The 22,015-nt window shown below is 46.5% G+C and overlaps 1 protein-coding gene across 3 annotated transcripts in view; it reads left to right on the forward strand.

The window, feature by feature from the left end:
* LOC118229735 (serine/threonine-protein kinase D3) overlaps positions 1-22,015 on the forward strand; it is a 58,229-nt gene that overhangs the window by 26,307 nt on the left and 9,907 nt on the right. For 2 of the 3 annotated variants that reach the window (XM_035422032.1, XM_035422033.1), the window contains 9 exons: positions 10,076-10,214; positions 13,568-13,699; positions 14,248-14,405; positions 14,904-15,096; positions 16,011-16,088; positions 17,032-17,179; positions 17,452-17,575; positions 18,110-18,187; positions 20,848-21,124. In XM_035422032.1, the coding sequence (XP_035277923.1) occupies positions 10,076-10,214; positions 13,568-13,699; positions 14,248-14,405; positions 14,904-15,096; positions 16,011-16,088; positions 17,032-17,179; positions 17,452-17,575; positions 18,110-18,187; positions 20,848-21,124 (1,327 nt within the window). Of the gene's footprint in view, positions 1-10,075; positions 10,215-11,386; positions 11,683-13,567; positions 13,700-14,247; positions 14,406-14,903; positions 15,097-16,010; positions 16,089-17,031; positions 17,180-17,451; positions 17,576-18,109; positions 18,188-20,847; positions 21,125-22,015 lie in introns of those variants that run through there. The other variant, XM_035422034.1, reaches the window with a different exon arrangement.

Below are 22,015 nucleotides of genomic sequence, written 5' to 3' on the forward strand. Positions count from 1 at the left end.
AGGCTCTTCTTCCCGTGAGCGTCTTCCACTCTGATCGCCGGCTTACGTGATTGGCCACTGCAGCGTGACGTCGGGTTGCGTTACGGCAAAGGTCGATTCTGGTTCTACTTCTTCCTGCACGGCCGCTGCGTTTTTTTTTTTGTGTGCACCCCATGCGGTCCCCACTGCCGCAGCCTGAACGCACTACCCCCATTTAAATGAATGGGCGGACTGCTGTGTTTCCCGCATTGCCTGATCTGGTCTGAATGCAGCCAAAGTCTTGGCACGGCCAAAGAAAACGAATGGCCTCAGAAGTAATTACATTATCCCTTTGTTTTCCTTGTAGTGAGTCATTGCTTGGTCCAGGTGGACAGGAACCTTAGGCTGTGTGTAAAGCGGTGGTTCTCAAAATGGAGGGGGGGGGGGGGGGGGTGGCGCACAGAGACAACAAGGGGGGCGTGGTGAGGGTCAAAAAGAAAAAAAATGACAATTTGAAGCCAAAGACAAAGATTGCATTCAAGCGGAACCAAAGTTGTCATGAGGCCTTCAAACATTTCCTATTACCAAAGGGGGGCTTGACCAAAAAAGTTTGGGAACCACTGGTGTTGAAGGAAATGTTAATGCTTCTTTGGTGTTGAAGGAATTGTTAAAACTTCAATTGTTTTCAACTACTGGATGGAACATGTCCCCTTTATTACAAAGGATAAGCTCAACGTTGACATTTGAAATGGACTAAGCATGTTTCAAACTATCCTCTGCTTTCATAATTCACTAAGACAGAAATTCCAGTATGCTAAAAGTGGATGGTGGCCATTTTATTTCATGTTTTCCTATAGAATACAGCCCTACTGAGTGTGCTTCAGGTGACTGTCACACTTATAGTCACACTTTTGTCGCTTTCTTTGCCAACTTGCGTGGGTGAAACAGCACCTTTCCAGATTGCGGACTGGGACGTCTTTGGTGTTAGGGCTGATTCTCTCTCGAGACAAAAGAAAAAACATTAATCAAAGTTGAAAGACCAAAAAAAGCCGTTTGGTTTGAAGTATTAAATTTACCTTTGGATAATGAAAGAAGGGAACACTACTTTCTCCAGAAAATGCTGTTAGATTAAAACATGTAACTTTCTGAAATGAATACTGTTTGAACACGGTGGACATCGTAATGTTAATTTGTTTACATTAAAAACACATTGTGTTAACTACACAAAACATTCATCAAACTTTGATTGATAACGTTACTAAATCAGTTCTATTTTATCTTATTAGATATCAGATGTTAGATATCAAACTTTGGGTGGGGTTCCATATGGGTGTGCAAACAAGTGCTCAGTGAAAGGCCTTTGTGTGAACTCTGCAATCTGACAAGCAATGGGTATTTGAACACTAATTAGCCTACTTACGCGCGAATGTAAAGCTAAATTGCAGCGCCCATGCCTTAAATGCATTAGCGGGCGGTTTTAGCAAGCTTCCCTCTATTAAGGTGTGCGGGCAGTCAGAATTTAACTTTGTCATATTCTGAGTCACCCTGATGATGATTCACCGGAAAATGCATCATCATGGGTTTACAGTAATTGGATGTAGGAGGCCGAAGGTACGTGAAACTGAACTTAGTGTGGAATAGCGTAGGCTAATGACAGAGTGCATCACGGTATGCGTTGTTGCTGCGGGTAATTTTCCATATATGCATATCCCATATATGTGCATATGATATGCACATATATGGGATGTACATATATGGAAAATTACCCGCAGCAACAACGCATACCGTGATGCATTCTGTCATTTGCCTACGCTATTCCACACTAAGTTCAGATACATATATATAGATTTATCTGATAATATATGCAGTATTTTTTTTTTGTTTGGAAGTCATTTTATGAAAGTTTATGGAGTTCTGAAGTGTTTTAGATTTTTCACATTTGGTTCACTGTTACAAATGTTTCGATAAAATGTATTTTTAGTGAAATGTATTTGTAACGTGAAGCATGCTGTTGGCGGTTTTTCAAGGTGATATTTTTACTGTAACAATGTAACAGTGTTTGTTTGGTGAGTCTTGGGATTGAACCGACTTGTGAATGCCAATCAGCATGAGCAGATACCCATTACGTTACCATTGTTATTTTTGTTCCTCTGAAGTCACCTATTTGTCTGCAGTGGGAAATCGTCACTTCCTTTTATGGAATTGAACACAGTGTATATGGTCGTGCAGACCAAAAGGAAAAGTTATATTTGGTGCACTGTTGCATTGTTTATGTACCACATTCACAGTGTGATGAATTATCACCAGCATATATGGGACTGATCTCAGCCTAACCTGGGGTAGGCGCTGAAAGTCGACGATCTTATGCAAAGAGGGAGAATCTGTCTCTCTCCTAGTCTCGCCCCTGACCTTGGTTGACCACCTCTGTTTCCAGGGCAACCGCCCTTGCTGTGATGGTCTCATGATCTCACTTGTTCCATGTCATACTTTTAAGTGTTCTCTTCAGTAAAGTGACAGATTGAAAAAAAAACCTAATTATATGGCTTGCTCTCATTTGCAATATAAAGGATTGCCAGGCTCTCTGCTCCACTAAACAAGCACACGAGAGAAATGGTGATGAATGAATGAAGGATGAGACTGAGTTGCTGCGTGTAGCTGAATGAAAGCCGTCTCAGTTATCTAGAGGTCTTCCGACCTTGTGCACTCCATGGTCATTTATTATTCCCTGTCATCACCTTACATAATTTTTCCTCATATTTTAGGCATGTGAATCCTTTTTGGCAGCTTAACTACTTCATTGAGAATCAGTGGATTGTGCTGGCCTGCCATTCCATACTCTGCAATGAGAATAGATTTTTTGATGAAAACGTAGTGTGTGTGATTCCTGGCTCTCGCTGTGCTTGTAGCTGGCTGCTGTGCTCAGCTTTGTCTGTCGTGGGTCTTCCCCTCTCCCCGATTGGTCTTTTCCACCCTTTAAGTTCACTTTTGAGCAGCTTACAGAACACTTGGTCTGTACTAATTATACCACTAAGAGTGAGATGTATGCCACAATTTCACACTTTACCTTTCCTGTTATCGCTGAATCTGCAAATTGGAGCTTGACATTCATTTTGAACTTCCTGGGCAAGTGCCAACTTGCTCAGCTTGCACAAAGCATGATTGCACTGTTATGCAAAGTTTCTGCAATGTTTCTTTTCTCGAAACCATGACTTTCCAGTTATATTGTAAATAGGTCCAAATCATGTCAACGTTTTCTTTCCAAAGTAAAATGCTTTAAGGTTTTTTGTGTTTGTGAGCCAACAAACGTTGCCCCCAAGGTTTTCACTACCAGGAAAAAAGTTATTTAAATGCCAGCAGGCTAGTGGAGTAGAATTTGGAAATGTAAACCTTAAGAGTGTCTGGTCTTGCATACTGTATGCCAAGCATAAAAACATGCACCCCTTTGACCACCTCCCCTTCCCTTAAGTGGCTTTTGTCGCTTGCCAGGCCGCCATTGTAAATAAGAATTTGTTCTTAATGACTTGCCTGGTGAAATACAGGTGAAATAAAAAAAATGAAGACTGATTTTTGTAAAAAGCCCCATCATTTTAGAATCTACATTTATGCGCTGCACATTCTATTGTAAATCCTAATCTCTACCTGCGGTAAGGTTTTTTTTTTTCTTTTCTTATCTGGGATTGAAGAATCACTTCCGATCAATCAGAGAGCTTTTATTTTATTTGTCCTCTCACGTATTCACGCACATGGCGCAAATCGCCCCCCCCCCCCATGCGCCCTCTCGCCTTTTCACCCCTCTAACAGAACAGACGTGGTAGGAGTCCAGGTTAACTGAAATGGCTCTTCCTCACACACAAGTCAGGGTGCCACGCTGAGCGTGACTGGAGGTGACCTCCGCTCGTCGCATCTGGCGCTCGTCGCCCGAGCCGCGCTGCGAGGGAAGCCCGCTTCCGTGCGCTGCCGTGCAGCGGGGTTTTGCATCTGCAGCCCCGCGCACCGCCAACGGCGCTGCACGCGGCCCCGCCCCCCCACCCCCCCACCCCGCCGTCGCCGTTAGAGATACGATCAGCGCTGTTTTAGCGGAGTTATTTCAGAATACGAAAGAAAAAAAAAACATGAATATTCTCTTCAAAAACAAGATGGATGCTGTTTTGAACGATGGTGCCACTTTTTTTTTTTTTTTTTTTTTTGCCTGCTTTTGTTACAGAAATGACTCATGCGCTGTTATTTCATGGGCACCAAGGGTACTTCTGCAAAGCATTATGGGTGCTTTTCTCTCATTGTTATGATGTAACAAACTGTGGTAAGCTAGGCGACTTCAGTGATAAACATCTCTGAGAATGTGAAGGTATTTTGAAGTTGAACCTAGAGACAGTGTGTGGCTGTATCAGTATGTCCACATGAACACTTCCCCATAAACACTTTCCGCATTGCTCTCTGTTTTCTAGAGAGTAATACAGAAAATTAGGTTAACTCAAGTGGTAAAAGAAATGCTGGAAACCTTACAGATAAGACAGGCTAGAAAGTTTACTGACAATCAGTATAGTGTTCACTGTGTGAACTAAACTGTGTTCTTGGCTAGAAATAGCTGTACAAAATAAGTATTGTACCTTACTGAACCTGTGTTTAGCAGTTGTCTATGACCATGAAATGCACTTTTTGTACGTCGCTTTGGATAAAAGCGTCTGCCAAATAAATGTAATGTAATGTAATATAACTTACGTGTTTCCCAGCATTGTTTCTCAAAAGACTATATAACAAAATCTTGTGTTTGGCCTTAAGCACATTTCTAGTTCAAACTAATAAACTAATGGTACTTTCTTGTGCATATACAAATGCAAAATAGTCTCACTAAACATGTAGTTAAATTAATATAGTTGGGTGATTTTAGGAATGTGAAGGTTTTGCCAGTGGTATAGTATAGAAGTGCTTCAGTCTGACTTTTCATTGCAGAAAAAATGAGGTAGATATAGGAACTCCATTATAGTTCCTATGTCTTCTCTGATTTCAACACATAGCTGTTTTACCACCAACTTTCACCCAGAGATCTCTGTGTTTGACTGGTCAATCTTAGCCAGTCTAGCATGTTGCTGCCACCCGCTGGTCGGAGTAGTGTATGTTCTGTTGCATAGCGATATGTTATGCCACGGGGAAGTTACACAGTTGGTTCCAGTTAAAATTCCAATTGAGTACTCACGCAGCATTACTTACCTGCCAGCTTCCTAAATGATGGCCAATTGTCTATTTCAGAACATGACGGCAAAACACATTACCTAAACTAGAACAGTTCATTTTCCAAGGCCAGAGGAAATGTCTGAAGTATGTATAACTTCCTTTTCTCTCTCAAAGCACATGTTCTGTCAGGACCACTGTCATCAAAGTAAAATCTTTATTAACAATAAAGGCAACACAGTTATGTGGTATGGCTCTGTTCTGGGAGCTCTCCCGCCAACCACGCAGCCCGCGTGGATAAGGCCGGGAGGCCAGTAGCCAAACCCCCCTAGAGGGGTAAACACAGAACAGATCCAGCAGCAATGTAAAAAAAACATTTTAACACATAGGGATGGAGCAATGAAATTCTTAAGACATAGGGATGGAGCTGGGGTGGTGGAGGGGATTTACAAAGCAACATGCAGGAAGCTTGCATGCAGGAGGAGCAACCGAATGTGTAGAGGGAGGCTGTTTAAGTAGACCGCCCTGTTAGTGAATGTACTGTGATAGGCGAACATCACTCAGCTGAGCATCAGCTGATTCTGCCGGAGCGGCTTGACTCTCGTGGCCTGCCAGAACTGACGCGATGCTCCATTTGTGCAACATCATTTAAGATCTGGCCTATCCATTTGTATTTGCAGCCTTTAACTGGATTTAGTAGATCAATGACAAGATTACTCAGCCTGACCAAAGATTAGGGGAACTAAGCCCTTTTCTGCAGCTGGTCCAGCTCGATAACTGTCATTCATGAATTTGTCTCCACTTTCCATCTCATTCATCTCATCCACAATGGTAGTATCGAGTAATGCCATTCACAACAGACAGTATACCAGTAAGAGATGATGCTAGAGTGTGGTGTCACTCTGCTATGGGTGAATACTCTCCACATTGTGGTGCTGTACTCCACAAAAGGTTCAGTACTTTGGGTGATACCGATATAACAGTATGTATTTAGGCGGACGAGGAGTTGCTGTGGGCCTCAGTACATTCCTGTCCTCAGTGAGTGCAGTCCACCCATGGGCTGTGTTGAATACACCCGAGCTGCTGTGAGTGTAATCTTAGCTCCCTCGCTCTCCACGCCCTCCTGGAGGCCTTGGGTGTTACCATGGACACGGCCTGCTCGGCACAGACCAGGCCCTCTCTCGTCCCTTTTAGATTATCAGACACTTTGGACCAAAGAACGCCACAGTCAAACGCTGGCTGTGAATGAAGTGTTTCAGAAAGGGCGCTGCTCACTCAGACAGGGAGTAGGTGTTCCTCCCCCAGGTGAAAATTATAGCTCAGAGCCTCCGTGGTGCAAAAATTGACTTGGTGCCGCACTTCGCTAGGCTCAGGGCTAGCAGACGACAGACACGTACGGCCTCCTCATGTAATTATTGTGTATTCTTAGAAGAGGGTGCTGGAGGATGCGTAGCGTTCAGGACTGAGGTAATTCTTGTACCGCCTACAGATTGGCTCCGGTATGATTCCTGTTGCTCAGTTTTATTCCTGTGCTTGACATTCACTTTAACATCCACCTCCCCCCCCCCTCCCCCCCCCAGAGAAGGGAGGAGATTATCTGGTGATGTCGCGTAACCCGAATGCTGTCCATTTTGTTCTTTTCGTCGTCCCTGTTCTGCAGTGTTCCTCTGGTCTCACCCCATCTGTATTTGTAATTTTTTCCCCCCCTCCCACATAAGTACTTTTAGTGCTCTGGAAAGTGCCGGGATTAAAAACGCAGCGGAACGGGGTGTAATCCCAGATCCGCAGAGCGCGAAAACCGCCGGGATCCCGTTTTCCTGGAAGCCGGCGGAAAGATTAAGCGGCCCTGAGCTCTTCCCTGTCTGGCGGCGAATCGCACCCGCTTCACAGCCGTCGTCACCGTCGCCCCCCCCCCCCCCCCCCCCCCCCCCCGGCGACTGCGCGGAGCAGCTTCCCTGCCCGGAGAGCCGTCGTCTCCGCTCGAAATTCACCGGCCTCACCGGGACATTGCCGTTATCTGAGCCACGACAAAAAGAGGCCTTTGCTGTGTGTGCAAGCTGAATGAGTCACTGTCAGTGGAGTGGCCTCAGCCGACAGGGTCTAGATTACATGCACAGGGGGACTGCTATAGATAATGACATGTCATGGGTGTCGATGTTCCAGCTGTTTGGATAAAGTTATGTAATCAGCCAACTGACCCGGGTCTTCACAGTACCTCTTGGTTTGGATGCTTTCACACATTTTGCGAGGCCATTAGCTACCGCAGGGTTTGACAGTGGAGTAGGGAAGGAGAGAGCCAGTTTCACTCTGACCTGTGAGTGAATAGTTTAGCCTGGTTAATGGTAGTAAAACATTGGAAGGGAGTAAGCAGTTGTGTTCCCATTAGGTAAGTCTCCAGTCAACTCCATATTACCCTACAGCTTTCTGTCAGCCTTTTACATTACATTACAGGCATTTGGCAGACGCTCTTATCCAGAGCGACGTACAACAAAGTGTATAACCATAACCAGGAACAAGTATGACGAAACCCCTAGAGAGAAGTACCGGTCCAAGTACAGGGAACAACCGCATAGTTCAACTTGGACCCTGATGGTTAAACTGATTAACACTAACCTTATGACACAAGTAACTTTCTTGACTTAATACCATATAGTTGAACATTAGTAGCATTACTTTAGCATTAGCTTTACATGATCCTCACTTTCTAGGCAGATATGCTGAATTGTGGTGGCATATGAGGTGATGATAATGATGAGGATGGTGATGATAATGATGATGATGATGAGGACCATGATGTGGATTAGTTTGTAATAAGGGCCACTTTTATTATTGTATCACTTGTGTTGATGAAATTTTCCTGCATATCATTGAATTTGACTGCCCAGGATAACGGTGGTTTGTCTGTGGCCAATTGTGCGTAAGCCTGCCAGCCACAGTTGGCATTGACCCTGTCAGAATGTGATTCCAGGCTGTGGTGTGCTTCACTGTGCCTATAGCTTGTGCTTTAGCGGGGAACGCCACTCAAGGGCCTCTCTTTATGTTGTTTTTGACGGAACACATAATCATTCTTGTGATGCTTGTTCTTCCTTTTCTACTCAATCTCGAATGCCCCATCACGCAACATTCATTGCAGCATCTGTTATCAATTCAAGAGAGTTCAGACAAGCACATGATGTCTTCTGTAGCGCACGATGCTGGCTGCCACTTATCACACTGTTGTTTGCAGGTCAGGTTTACACAGGCATGAGTGGGAGGAAGACACTTCATGTACCGTTTTAACACACAGACTTGTGGGTGTGCGATCGACTCGCGGTTAGCGATGAGACGCTGGCTCCAAAGACGGCTGGAATCCTCTCATCCCTGGGTCAGGCTAGAGCCAAGTGTGTGTCACCCTGTGGGAATGCCAGTCACAGTTGGCACCAGCCTGGTCTGGATCCGATACCTGATCGCTGGGCCCATCTGTGCACTAGAACAGTGCCTCCCAGCAATCCCAATCATTATTTTTTACTTTTGTGAACAGCTTGCCCCTCCTCTAGCTTACCCCTCGCCCACCCTCAGCATGCCCCTCGCCCACCCTCAGCTTGCCCCTCCCCCACCCTCAGCTTGCCCCTCCCCCACCCTCAGCATGCCCCTCCCCCTCTCCTCAGCATACCCCTCCCCCTCCCTCAGCATGCCCCTCCCATGCTCAGCTGGGCCCCGTTGGAGTGTCAACATGCAGGTGCAGCCCAGCTGTGGAGCGGCGACATTGATAGCGACGGGCTCGGGCCCAGCCGCTGACGGGGGGGGGGGGCATTGTCCTTGCCGGCTCAGGTGCCCGGGGGTGTTGTTTGGGCCGCCGTTCGCGCTGGCATTGTTCCGCGTGCATTGTGCGCGGGCCCTGTGGGAGAAGCCGCTTCGCGAGATGGACTTTCCAGACCTTTCCAGGCTGTTGGCAGGGAGGCCTAAGCGCTTCCACTGCTCTCCACAGCGGGGCCCAAAACAGGATGGAGCTGACTTTATCTTGGACTCTCTCTCTCTTTCTTTCTCTCTCTCTCGATGTCTCTCTCTCGCTCATCTGATTTCCCAGCTTATAGCTGTCAGTGGAGCCCCATGTGGACTGGGTCACCTCTATCTGAATCGTTGAAGGAAGCTGTCAGGACCATTACTAGCAGATAAGAGCGGGCAAAGTCAGCTCAAAGGAAACGATCCTCAGTGAAGCGTGGAAGACAAGACATGAATGGAAACGTTTGAACACATTTTATGTGCATTTCCATTCAGGGAGAGATGTGTTCATAATATATTTTTGCTGGTTTGCGTCCAGTGGAAGTTGGCCTTCAAACCTGGTAACGGTCCTTGTGTGTGTGTGTGTGTGTGTGTATGTGTGTGCGTGTGCGCTAATGCATGTGTGTGTATGTTATAGAGCTTTGCATCGCAGTACCTGAAATGTCAGGTGGACTGTAATACAGGGCCGAGCCGTGTCAGTGACATGTCCTCTAATGTTCTTGAATGGGAGTCGGCGGTGTGCTGCACGGCTGGAGTGTGTAGCGCTGTTGTGAAAGTCGGCTGTGGAGCGCGTGCAGTGCCGGGGTTAGTCACGCGGCCTCTCCCAACGAGGTGTGTGAGGCTGCTCCCGTACCCGGGCCTGCGGAGCTTGGCGACGGGTCTGCGGGTTGCACTTCCTGCCGTCTGCGCTCGCGTCGAAGAGCCGAAGCCGATTCGCGTTTGTTGTTTTATTTTGTTTGCTCTCGACTTTGGCTCTCGCAAAGCCTTGGTGAGACTTCCTGTTAAAGTGATGGTTTTACGAGAGAAAAATAAACAGGAGGCAAAAAACCACACGTGTGAAACTTGTTTAAATTACCTGTTGTACGAAGACAGGCCCTGAAGCGTGTTAACGACGTGCTTATTTTGAGTGACTAGAAAATTTTTAATTGAGCGGCCCCTCTCGCTTTTTTTCTCCCCCCCCCCCCAGTTCCCGGAGTGCGGTTTCTTCGGCATGTACGACAAGATCCTGCTGTTCCGCCATGACCTGAACTCGGAGAACATCCTCCAGAGGCTGACGTCGGCCGAGGACATCCACGAAGGGGACCTGATCGAGGTCGTCGTCTCTGGTGAGAGCCGAGCCGCGGTCCGGGGTGCCGGGGCGGGGACGGGGAGCGGTTTTCGAGAGTAGCACCCTGCAGTGGTTCCTGGGTGGGTGCCTGCGGGTGCTTTATTTCTGTGCCATCATCTCACGGCGTAATCGAGCCACATTTATAAAGAGCCAAAGGAGAAATTCAGAGGAGGAAAGTGCAATATTATAATAGTGCGGGACTGTCCTGAATGTTTTTTCAGATTCCTAGCCTCGGAGAAGGTCACGGTGAAGTTTGGGTTGTGGGTGGGGTTTCATTTTTGGGTGTAGCCGTGTACAGGGGGGCAGAGCAGTGTTGAATAAACTCCAGTTTGTTTACTTATTCCTGAAGGTGTGTCATAGTCTCTTGGGAATTCTATGTTCTCTTCTGTCTCTACAACAGCAGTATTTCTCTACAACAATTTCTCTCTACAACAGCAGTGTGTATTGGTTGATCACAGGTACAGATATTGAGATGCAGTGCTTGACTCAAGCCACTGAACAGTAAAATATACAGTAAAACTATTGTTGCAAAACCTTTACATTTGACAGTGGCAAGCATCTGACACATTCGAAACTGATGAACACAAACTGCTGTCAGGCTGTTTGTCCATTGAGGTTGACAGGTTGAAAGGGGTTGACAGGCGTCGAAGATAAGTTTAGCTGTCTTCAGTCTGTTTGTGGTTGCATTTCATTTCCGAGGCCGAACAAATGACCCCTGTCCTCCGTGTGACTGGCAGACAATGCCCGGGTCATCCTCGGCAGGAAGTCAAACTGATGTGGACTAAATTGGTCCGGAACTGACACGTTTTAACGTCGCGCTTTGGTTTCTGGTTTCAGTTAGGTGCCGGAGCATAATTAACTCCATGAGCCATGACCCTCCCCTGTGTTGTGGCGTCCTGTCAGCCACAGGAGCGTGCACAAAACCCAGCGAGAGCAGGGATAAATCGAACCCCGGACCACATCCTCAGCCTGTTGCCTGGGCTGTTTTTGTTGACGCAGCCAAAGACCGTCTGTACTTAAGGTAGATGGAGGAACTGGGACTTGAAAACGAACGTAAACACACTCGTCTTTACGGAAGTTGGATTTTGGCTCTTTGTTTTTTTAAGAGCGATGACTTCGTGAATTGTAATGATTTCATAATGTTCCCATTCACTTCCTTCTTTTCGCCTCTTTGAGTCTGAGAGTTCCGCTGATTGGTCTGCAGTGGCTCTTGGATTGAGTGGCAGGAGTGTGGTGTTCTTGGGGAAGGATTTTGCTGTGGTTACAAGGTTGTTGCTGCAGTGTAGTGTTTGCTGCGTGCGGGGTAGGGATTGTTTGTTTGTTTAAAGGGAAGCTGAACCTTCAGCCCTCCGCAGAGGTCAGGCGGTCAGCCCGGGAGAAGCCCGGCTTCGTTTGAGTGCTACGCTCACGTGACACGCTTGATGCACTATCATTTCCCTCAGCCTTCTCAAACTACACAGCTTTATGTAAGTGCATGTCTCTGTTCATATATCTGAGTGTGACTTACTGTCTGTGGTGGAAAAATTAGGAATTGTTCCTTTGACGTACTGAGGAAAATGCCCCTTTATCTGAATTGAATTTTGGATCGTGTAATTTAAAGTTAACATGACTCCTATGGTCTGACTTTATATTTATGTTTTTCTTTAAAAAGAAGTGAACTTTTATTTGAAGTTACAAAGGCAGGTTGAAGAGCGCTATACTCATTCAGTTTTGGTAGCTGATTCCCAGTTTCAAATCCATAATTACGCTGGTAGAGAATTTGTTTTATTTTTTTAAGCGTTTATTTGCCTCCTCTGTGTCTGACTGAGGGCATGTATACCAGCGCTACATCTTGTCGCTGTCGTCTCACTGTCTTAATTACTTCTAATTAGTGATCTAATTACGCCTGTAATTGGGTTCCTCACTCAGATAGTGTGACGTACGTCAGGTGCACTGTAGTCTAACGTTTCTCACACAGTGGGTCATGCTACTTCAGTTACTGAAACTCTTCCCTTTGTGTGTGAGAGTGCGGCCCTGGCTCCATGCAGTCTGCCTGCCTGTCACAGAGCTGAGGGCGACTGCTTTGCGCTGCGCTCGCCTGCTGTAATTACACGTGTGGCGCGGCGATGATGTCATCCCCTCCCTCGCCGAGAGCGCGAGCGGGGCCGTGTCCTCGTCCCGGGCGTCTCTCTCTCTCTCTCTCTCTCTCTCCCGACTGTAACGCAAACATTCGGGGGCGAGCGAGGCGGCGGTCATCTGCTCTGCAGCTGGACCTGCGCTGGTAGCTGGGCGCAGCAGCGGCAGATGTGTGAAGGTGCACACACACACACACACATGAACGCACACATGAAAGCACACACACACGCAAAGAGACACAGGCACAAAGACACACACGCACACACAAACGCACACATGCACAGACACACACACAAAGACACACAGGCACAAGGACATACACACACACACACACACAAAGATACATAGGCACGGACACAAACACATACACACACACGCATACTCACAGGAACGCACACATGCATGCACCCACACACAAAGACACAGGCACACATATACACACACACACACACACACTCACATGCAGGCATGCAAACACACACAAAGATAGACATTCACAAAGACGTGCATATGCACACATATATAAACACACATAGGCATATACAGATGCATATACATACACAACCATAAAAGACAGACACACACAAACATATACACAAGTACTCTGTCACTCACACACACTCACACACACACTAAAGTGCCGTCTTGAGGCAGCGGCCTGGTAACTTGAAGCTGCCATCAAAAGTGTGAGACGCTGGCTGTAGTTGCGTCACCTGCACTTTAATCAGTGTTGTGATGGATTAACCGGTCGTGTGAAAGGCTATTGAAAGTGCTTACATTAGCCCGTTTCAGCAATTGAATCGGTCCGTATTAGTGGATTTTTATATTCCCCTGAAGTGATGAAAAGCAGCCATCATGGAATTGGATTGAACTGTTTAACTGTGAGCTTCATTTAACATGTAAATTATGTCCTCTTTACTGCTGGACTAATCTGCCTTTTAATTCATGTATAGGACATTCAAAGCTTTACAATAAAGGCCAAGCTTTTAGGCTGAAGTCATAATGCATTATTTAGCATTATTTTGAGGGTTCAGATAGATTATTATCATTGTTTTTGATATTGAACGCCTGAGTATGTCGGTTGAGTATGCCGTCCGTTGAGTGAGTCCGTCCTTCTATACGATTCAGTTTCGTTTTGTGTTCATTTTCTTTCCCGTGCGTTTGGATCTGCATGTTTCGTTTTGATCTGCATGTTTCGTTTTGGTTTTCATTAAAAGTTTTGTGTTTGACTTCCAGCTCTCGCCACTGTCGAGGACTTCCAGATCCGGCCCCACACCCTGTACGTTCACTCCTACAAAGCCCCCGCCTTCTGCGATGACTGCGGGGAGATGCTCTGGGGCCTGGTGCGCCAGGGCCTCAAATGCGAAGGTAGGAAGGGCATTGTGGGATGTCTCCTACCCTAAGACCTAATTTCCACTTAAAAACTTATTGATGTTTCAAAAATGGGAACTTAGAAGGTGAGATCTTCTTGAATAGAGGCGTGAATTGATTGTGGTATAATTAGCCACCTGATAGGAGCATTCAGAAGGTGTTCAGGAAACATGCTGTCTGTCTGTCTGTACTCTGATTATTTAAAACATGTTATGTGTTGACCCTAGTTCTTGTTTATCTTACATTATATTCAGATGTGACAGGTTCATGAGGGGTGTCAAGTCCATTTTTATTGTCATGTTTACAAGTTCATCAGAAAATAATGGAAATTATACCTCTCACGGCCTAGTTGAGATGAACAGTGCAACAAACACTGTTGACAGTGAGATTTACCACAATATATAGTTTTTTCCCAATTCTTCAGGGTTCATCATAATTGCTTACATAATTGCCTAAAAGATCTATGGCTGGCAAGATGCTTTAGGTTTTACTGTGGAGGTGACCCTCTGAACCTGTGGACTTATCCTATGCCATTGTGCCCACAGGATGCGGACTAAACTACCACAAGCGCTGCGCTTTTAAGATCCCCAACAACTGCAGCGGGGTGCGGAAGAGGCGCCTGTCCAACGTGTCCCTCCCAGGACCCTCTCTGTCCATCCCTCGCCCCGCCCCCATCGAGCATGTGGTGGTGGCTCTGGAGGAGGTGAGGACCCCACCCATGACTTTCTCCTAGAGTATATGTAGGAACTGGAAAGGCAGGACGAGCCAGGTGTAGCAGAAACCAATATGACATTCAGTGCACTGGATTTCCCCGTAGGCTATTTTGGAGAAACTCCTGCCTTTTTCTATCAAACTACGGGGTTGCAGTCATATTTTTAACCCAGTTATACCCATAATATATATAACAATACAAGACTTTACTTGATGCGATTCAATAAAATTACAGTTAAGCGGTTACGTCTGTTCAATATCTGAGCTTAGTGGTCTTTCTTCTGTAACTTCCTGCTTTTCACACATCTAAGCTCTGACCCTTTATTTTACCGCTGCGATTGTCTGAGGCTGTGTCGAGCACAGCTTGGGGTCATTATTGTCGCGAGTGACTACCCATTAGCCACCATGTCCTTAGTTGTGATGCAGTTCCCCACTCCCCCCCCCCCCCCTCCATCTTTGACTGTGATGTCACCCCCTCGTGTCTCCGCAGCAACGTTCCCACCAGGAGCCCGGGAAGCGGATCCCGTCCTGGAGCGGCCGGCCCATCTGGATGGAAAAGATGGTGTTGGGCCGGGTCAAAGTGCCCCACACCTTCGCCGTGCACTCCTACACCCGTCCCACCATCTGCCAGTACTGCAAGCGCCTGCTCAAGGGTCTGTTTCGGCAGGGCATGCAGTGCAAAGGTAAGGACCCCCCTCCCCTGCTTCCCCAAGCACTTTCTGGTTTTCGGTGGGAGCGTTGACGCTCGTGAACCAGTAGGGGGCGCCATAGACATGAAATGGCAAGGGAACCAAAAGTGAAACTGTCATCTCGTACGCGGCGTCTAGAGTGGAAGGACTACCAGAACATACGTACAGACACACTAGACTCACGGTAGCTTCTGCTCTGAGGAGTTAAATTTTGATTTGGTGTCCAATTAATGCATGTGTTGCATTTGCTAAGTTGACGCTTTCTGTGTATGTGCTTCACATTGCAGTACTGTGTTGTAGAAACTGCAGAAAATTGTTAGAGAAAAGTGTTTTTCAGACTGATCAGAGATGATAAGATTTGTACAGTAATAATTGTACAAATAATTGTACAGTAAAATAATTAACATTATTTTAGCAAGTTACGAGATGCCATTGAAAATTCAGGTTAAAGGTAGATTGTCCGACTTAAGAAATATCCTTTCAAAATTAGTTTTTCATTCCCTGAATTTTGAGGAGGTGGAACTCCTTCGCGTGTATGGTCAGCCGTATTAGTGATCAGAGTCTGGTTGTTATGGTTAATTTAAGTTCATTTCAAATGTTTGTGATTGTGACCATGTTTAGTGTAGAGCACCACTTTAATGTGCACATCGTATTTGTTTATATACAGCACATACAGGATTTTCTGCATTATGAGTGTGTATTTCAGAGACGTATTGTCACTATGATATAATAAATTGCTCTTGTAAAATGGAAGCTGTAACATTAGTTATCTCATTTTTGCACTGTTTATTGGTCATACTGAGAGGAGGGGAGGAGACTTCAGTATCTTCTTTAGCCCTGATGCCACATATCAATGTGATCACCAGATACAGAATCACTTGAAATTGCTTTTTCTCCTTTGATTTCAGATTGTAAATTTAATTGCCACAAGCGATGTGCGTCAAAGGTACCAAGGGATTGTCTCGGCGAGGTAGTTTTCAACGGAGGTAGGTGGCTTTTAAAATGCTTATTATTGGCATTTTTTATTATTGACTGTTCCTCCACTACTCCACCCTGATTCCTATTCCTCTCTTCCACTTCTTTCTGTCTATCCTATATTTCTCAACCGCAATAAAAAAGGCCTCTCCATATTTCCTTCCACAAGTAAATTTTAGTGACAAAGGATGTATTTTCATTAATTGCTACTTGAAATATTACTGATTTGCAGATCTTTGCAGGACTTTTTTTGTGGACTAATTGTAAGTTGCTCTGGAAAAGAGCATCAGCTAAATGCCTAAAATGTGAATGTATACACGCTGTCCTGGGGTTTCATCCATTGTCCTATGCTCAGTATGCAAAAGGTTGTGCTCATTAAATTCAGTTGAGAATCCTGAAGTAGTCATTGAGGGATGCAGAGCCCAGGAGGGTGTATAAGAGCTAGAACATCACAGAACACAGTGACATAGCATTACGGTGTTGATTTGATAAATAGGCGCCCATATCCAGTGGCACTTATATTCTTGCCATTTCACACATTCCACCCCTTACATAACAGGTCTTTACTGAAGCGGTTCAGGTTGTGTAGGTTTTGCTCAATAGCACTGTCCCATCTGTGATTCATTCTTGCAGCTACACTATACGACCAAAAGTATGTCGACCCCTTGGTCTGGGGCTGTTTTTTTATGGTTTGGCCCCTTAGTTGCAATGAGGGCTCATTTTAATGCAATGAGGCAACAGTTTGGGGAAGGCACTTCCCTCTTTCAGCATGACAGTACCCCCTGGCACACAACGAGGTCCGTATAGAAATGGTTTTGTCAAGATTGTGTGTGACTGGCCTGCACACAGCCCTGACCTCAACCCCCATCATGCACCTTTGGGATCAGTTGGGAAGCCAACCTGGAGCCAGGCCTAATCGCCCAATCAGACGTCGGTTGTCCCCTCTCTCCTCAGAACCGGCCAGCCCGGGCCCCGACTTGGACGTCACCATGGAGGTGGACAGCAGTCAGCAGTCTGAGGAGGCCTCCCCTCCCGAGGGATTCTTCATGGATCCCTCCTTCATGGATGGAGAGAAGGATGAGGAGACCAGCAAAGCCATCAGGTAGCATGGGGCCGTGCTTGTGACAGAAGGCCTTCTGTTATAGTCGGTTATAGTCTCACTTCCCTGTTGACCGTCTGTTCAAAGAGTGCGAATGACTTTGCTGCTTTCGACTTCCTTTACACCTCGATAGCATGTGCAATCTGAAACAGGTGTGTTTCACTGTGCCTTTATGGGGCGTTTCCTTCGTTTTGTCTCTGGCCACACCGTCGACAGTAACGGCCCCCTGGCGTGTGTTCTGATTAGCGTGTTTGCGCGATGTCTCCTGTCTCCAGTCCCTGCACCAGCAGTAACATCCCCCTGATGAGAGTGGTTCAGTCCATCAAGCACACTAAGAGGAAGAGCTCCACCATGGTGCGCGAGGGCTGGATGGTGCACTACACCAACAGAGACAACCTGGTAAGAGCCTGGCCCAGTGGGGTACATGAGGAAGTGCCCTTAGTCTAAAACCTAATTGGGTCCTTGTGACAAAGTCCAGCGCTCAACATTAAGTGCTGGACCATTAGACAGACGCCATTAGCTTAAAAATCTTGCAGGGTTCTCTCAGAAAAAAATGGTTCTTTGGCTTGTTTCCATTGGGGAACCCTTTTTAGTTCTTTATGGAACCCTCTATGGTAGGTGTGAAAAGTGTGAAGACTCCCAGATTGAAACATTTAACCTAACAGGGAACACTTGAGCTTAGTAGGGTTCCTCTATGGAGAGACAGAGGAGCCTTTTGGAGCCCTTTCTTCTGAACGTGTACATGAGGTGTTGTGGTTAGAACATAGCACTAGTTAGTACACGACAGCACCAGCACCCTTACATGTTGTCGTTGCTCTTGGTTCTGTAGGTTTGAATAATTTAAAGCAGTCAGGATGTACACTGTGCTCCTGTCTGGGTCTGGAGTGATGCACAGTGATGGAGTGACTCTCTGTGTTCGTCTCTCATTTCCAGAGGAAGAGACATTACTGGAGACTGGACAGCAAGAGCCTGACCTTGTTTCAGAATGACACGGGTGCCAAGTACTACAAGGTGAGACACAAGCTTCTGTCAGAGCCCCAAGAAACCTCACCGGAAAAGCACAGTCACTCCACCGCCTCTCTCTTGGCGTAGGTGATAGGTTTGTGCCCGAGCGCGTTCGTTTTAATAGAGATTAAAATGATGTTTTTTTTTTGTTTTTTAGTGCGTGACACTTTTGGTTTTCAGGGTGATTTTCTTATTGTAATCAGTGGAATAGCAGAAAAGGTCATTCTAATTGGCCGCCCACTCGATGTGTCAATGGCACGATGACTGAATCGGGGGGGCGGGGGGGGGGCGGTGAGCTGGGCTTTTACTGTAACGTCTCTGGGGACATGGCAACAGTGTGGTCACTGACACCAGATTTTTAAAAATCCCCGAAATGCCATTGGTTGGTTTCACTTTCACTGACAATTCTGTGAATTGTAATCCTGTATGTGAGGGTGAAAGGTTTTTTTGTCAGTGAATAGATTATTTTTGTCTGACAGCCAGTTTTGTCAGAGGAAACTCCAGCGTTTAGGAGGCTATTTGCTAAAATGTCAAGCAGTGTATTTGGTTTTGTTGTCTGTGAGCAGACGAGAATCGCATGAATTTTAGGGGAAAAATTAAATGTATTTTTGTGTGGTATAATTTTATTAGTGTATCCTTTCCATGTACGTGAATGTGCTTTAACTGGTTTTGACATAGTTGCTCTCTGAATACAATATCTTTAACACCTGTTAACATAACTGGTCATGTCAGTGTGTACTGCAGTTTGAGATGTATGTCATTACTCCGGCATAACATGTACCACCATCGCTTTGTAAAATCTGCTTTCTGTGTGTCTGTCATCTGGGAGCGGTCTGCATTCAAGAAACCCAGCGTGTACATGTTGGCCCGTGTGGTTTTTTGTACCGGACGGTGTGTTTGTTCACGTACGATGAAGTATTTGCATATTTCCACGTGTTTGTTCGTGCCGGATAGCGCATTTGTTCGAGCAGGAAACAGTGTTTGTTCAGGACAGTGTGTTGCCTGTGCAGTCCCATTCAGAAGAGACCTTTGCCTACAAACGTGTACATGCTTTTTACATTATAGTGATTTGACTGTTACAGTGTTTGCGCAATAGTAATTATCGTGTTCGTATTGCCCAAATTCATCGTTTTACGCGTCTGATGCAGTGTGGTCTGTACCGATGTGTAGCTTGTGTTATGTGTAACTGCGTATATGGGTATCCTGTACAGTTCACTGTAGGTCTTTATAACAGCAGGGAAGAGATCATCAGGTTTCATTTGCTATGATGAGTGAATGAGAGTGTGGAGGATCCCTTGTATGTGTGGGCCCCTTGCAAACAGTATCCCAGTTCTCTGGTACTTTTTACACAACACTATTGTCTTCTGTAAGACATAGTGGGAATCTCCTTACTCCCAATTACGACAGAGACAGTGGGTAGTATTTTTGGGATTTAGTTTTTCGTAAGGAATTTTTTTCTGTGGACATGCAATTATATGGAAATGCTTATTGGAGGCTTAGCTGTCAGTGAATTTTGTTGAATATTACTAATGGGGCCTTCTCTATACTATTCTTTTCTGTTGTGTTTTTTCTACACCACAGATGTCTGTGGTTATTTATTTTGACGCTACTTCTTTTTGCATGGATTTGGATAAGTCCATTGTCACTGAGACTGATTGAGAGTACGATCAGTCAATGCCTTGCCTAAAGAGGGTTTTGGAGTAATCCTCTGTGATGGTGTCTGTCCTCTCTACCCTCTCTTGTACTGTAACTTGCAATTAAGTGTCTAGATGATGTCATCTGACATTCAAAGGCAGGCCTTGTGGCGAGCTTGAAAAGTAGACCGTCCTGAATAAATAGCCATCATTTAGTGGCTTTACGAATTAGGGCCGATGGGTGTGGGGCGTTTTACCTCCCTCTCTCCCCCCCCCCCCCCGCTGCAAGGCTGTCTTTCTTCTCCTCTTTCTTTTCATCATGTCTTTGCACGGTAGCAGAGCCCTGTACTTGTGGTTTCCTCTGCCTCTGTGACAGGGGCCTGGGGGCTTCTCCTCTGTGCCTCTGTGCCCCCGCCCCCCACCCCCACCCCCACCCCCACCCCCTCCCCTCCGAGACTTGTCTCCGTCTGGCTCAGGCCACGGGTCCGGACCCGTACGCGGATCGCGGGTGGTGTTTCGCGTCCCGGCCTGTGATCAGCGCGCGCCCGTCGCCGTAGCGATCGGTGAAGGCGACCGCAGCCCTTCTGTCTGACACCGTCGGCAGGCGCTGGCTGGCTGGCCGGCTGGCTGGCTGAGTGCCTATTGGCCCGGCGGCTGCTGTTTCCTTCTCGTGCGGTTTCTTTTTTTCTTTTCTCTTTCTTGGTGGGCGTGTTCGACCGTGCGGCCGAGGCGAAGGCAGAGCTCTTAAAGGAGCGCTCGGGAACCCCCGTGCCTCACTCCTCTCCTCAGAGGCCCTTCAGCCGAGCCAGAGGGAGGCCGACCACGGCTCACGCGCTGCGGAGGGGGGGGGGGGGCGGAGAGAGCACTGTAGAGGAAAGGGGGGGGGGCGGCGGGGGAAGTCTGAGGCTCAGAGTACAGAGGTCATTTGAGAGATTATATAAAGGGAGCCCCCATCCTGTACCGAACTCGGTTTTTTTTGGAGGGCCGACCCGCGCGGGTGACCATGACGTGACCCCACCCCTTTTGCCGCAGGAGATCCCGCTCTCGGAGATCCTGCAGGTGGACCCGGCGCGGGACTTCAGCAGCCTGGCGCTGGGCGGGAACCCGCACTGCTTCGAGATCATCACCGACACCATGGTCTACTACGTCGGCGAGAACACCGGCGGCAACCACCACAACCCGGCGCTGGCCGCCTCGGGGGTGGGCCTGGAGGTGGCCCAGGGCTGGGAGAAGGCCATCCGCCAGGCGCTGATGCCCGTCACCCCGCAGCCCAGCGTCTGCACCGCCGCGGGACAGGGCAGGGACCACAGTGAGTACTCCCCGTCTCCTAGTTTCAGAACTAGCTGTTTGAACCGCCTGAAGCACAGGTTGTAAGGAGTCACCTCGCAAATGTGGCAGATTTAAGGGGGATTTTCTGATTGCCATTTTAACCATTTAAGGTGTAAGATCACAAACTTAACTGAACCGAACTTCTTAAGTGAACATTCTGATGCTGATGGTAATTGAAAGCAATGGAGTTCTTGAATAGTGACTTATAATTTTTTTTTTAATATTCCAAAAAAACCTCTTCTCTTCAAAGCATTCATTTTGTTTTTTTGCTGGTAAACATGTTATAACCCACTAAAGCAGTCTGTAAGGAGATGGACTACTTTATTTGCTGTACTCTCCACCTCTCTATTTTTTTATGTTGTGAAAGCGAATTCAGGAAGAAACCTGTGGTGTACAATGGAAAACTCCTTCCCAGTTGCTATTGAGTACTTTTGGCAACTCTTTTTTTATTGCAAATTTTTATTATTATAAAGTTGCAGGTCTATAGAAGTGGTTTTCCATTATCTGAATAGAATGAGAACAAAATATATTCAGAATTTGTGTATAATAGCCAGTACATTATTAATGGTTGTACTGGCTGTAAAGGGTTCCAGACCTTAAATGTGGGAGACTAGAAAAATGTAGAAGAACGGATGAAGAATGGTGAAAGACCTGGTTTAGGCAGAGATACCTCTCCTTTGAGCTGTCCTGAGTGATGTAGATGCAGTAGCAGCTTATGTTCAGGCCCGCACTAATGCCAAAGTAACCCCACACTATCATACAACTAGCAAATTAAATTGCGTCAGGTTCAAGGGGATTTGCTGATTCCCATTTTAATTTTGCATTTTTCTACTCAACAGCCCTTGCTTCTAATATCATAACTGCACATCAG

Source organism: Anguilla anguilla, chromosome 6 (genome assembly GCF_013347855.1).
Source record: "Anguilla anguilla isolate fAngAng1 chromosome 6, fAngAng1.pri, whole genome shotgun sequence".
NCBI classification, from domain to species: Eukaryota; Metazoa; Chordata; class Actinopteri; order Anguilliformes; family Anguillidae; genus Anguilla; species Anguilla anguilla.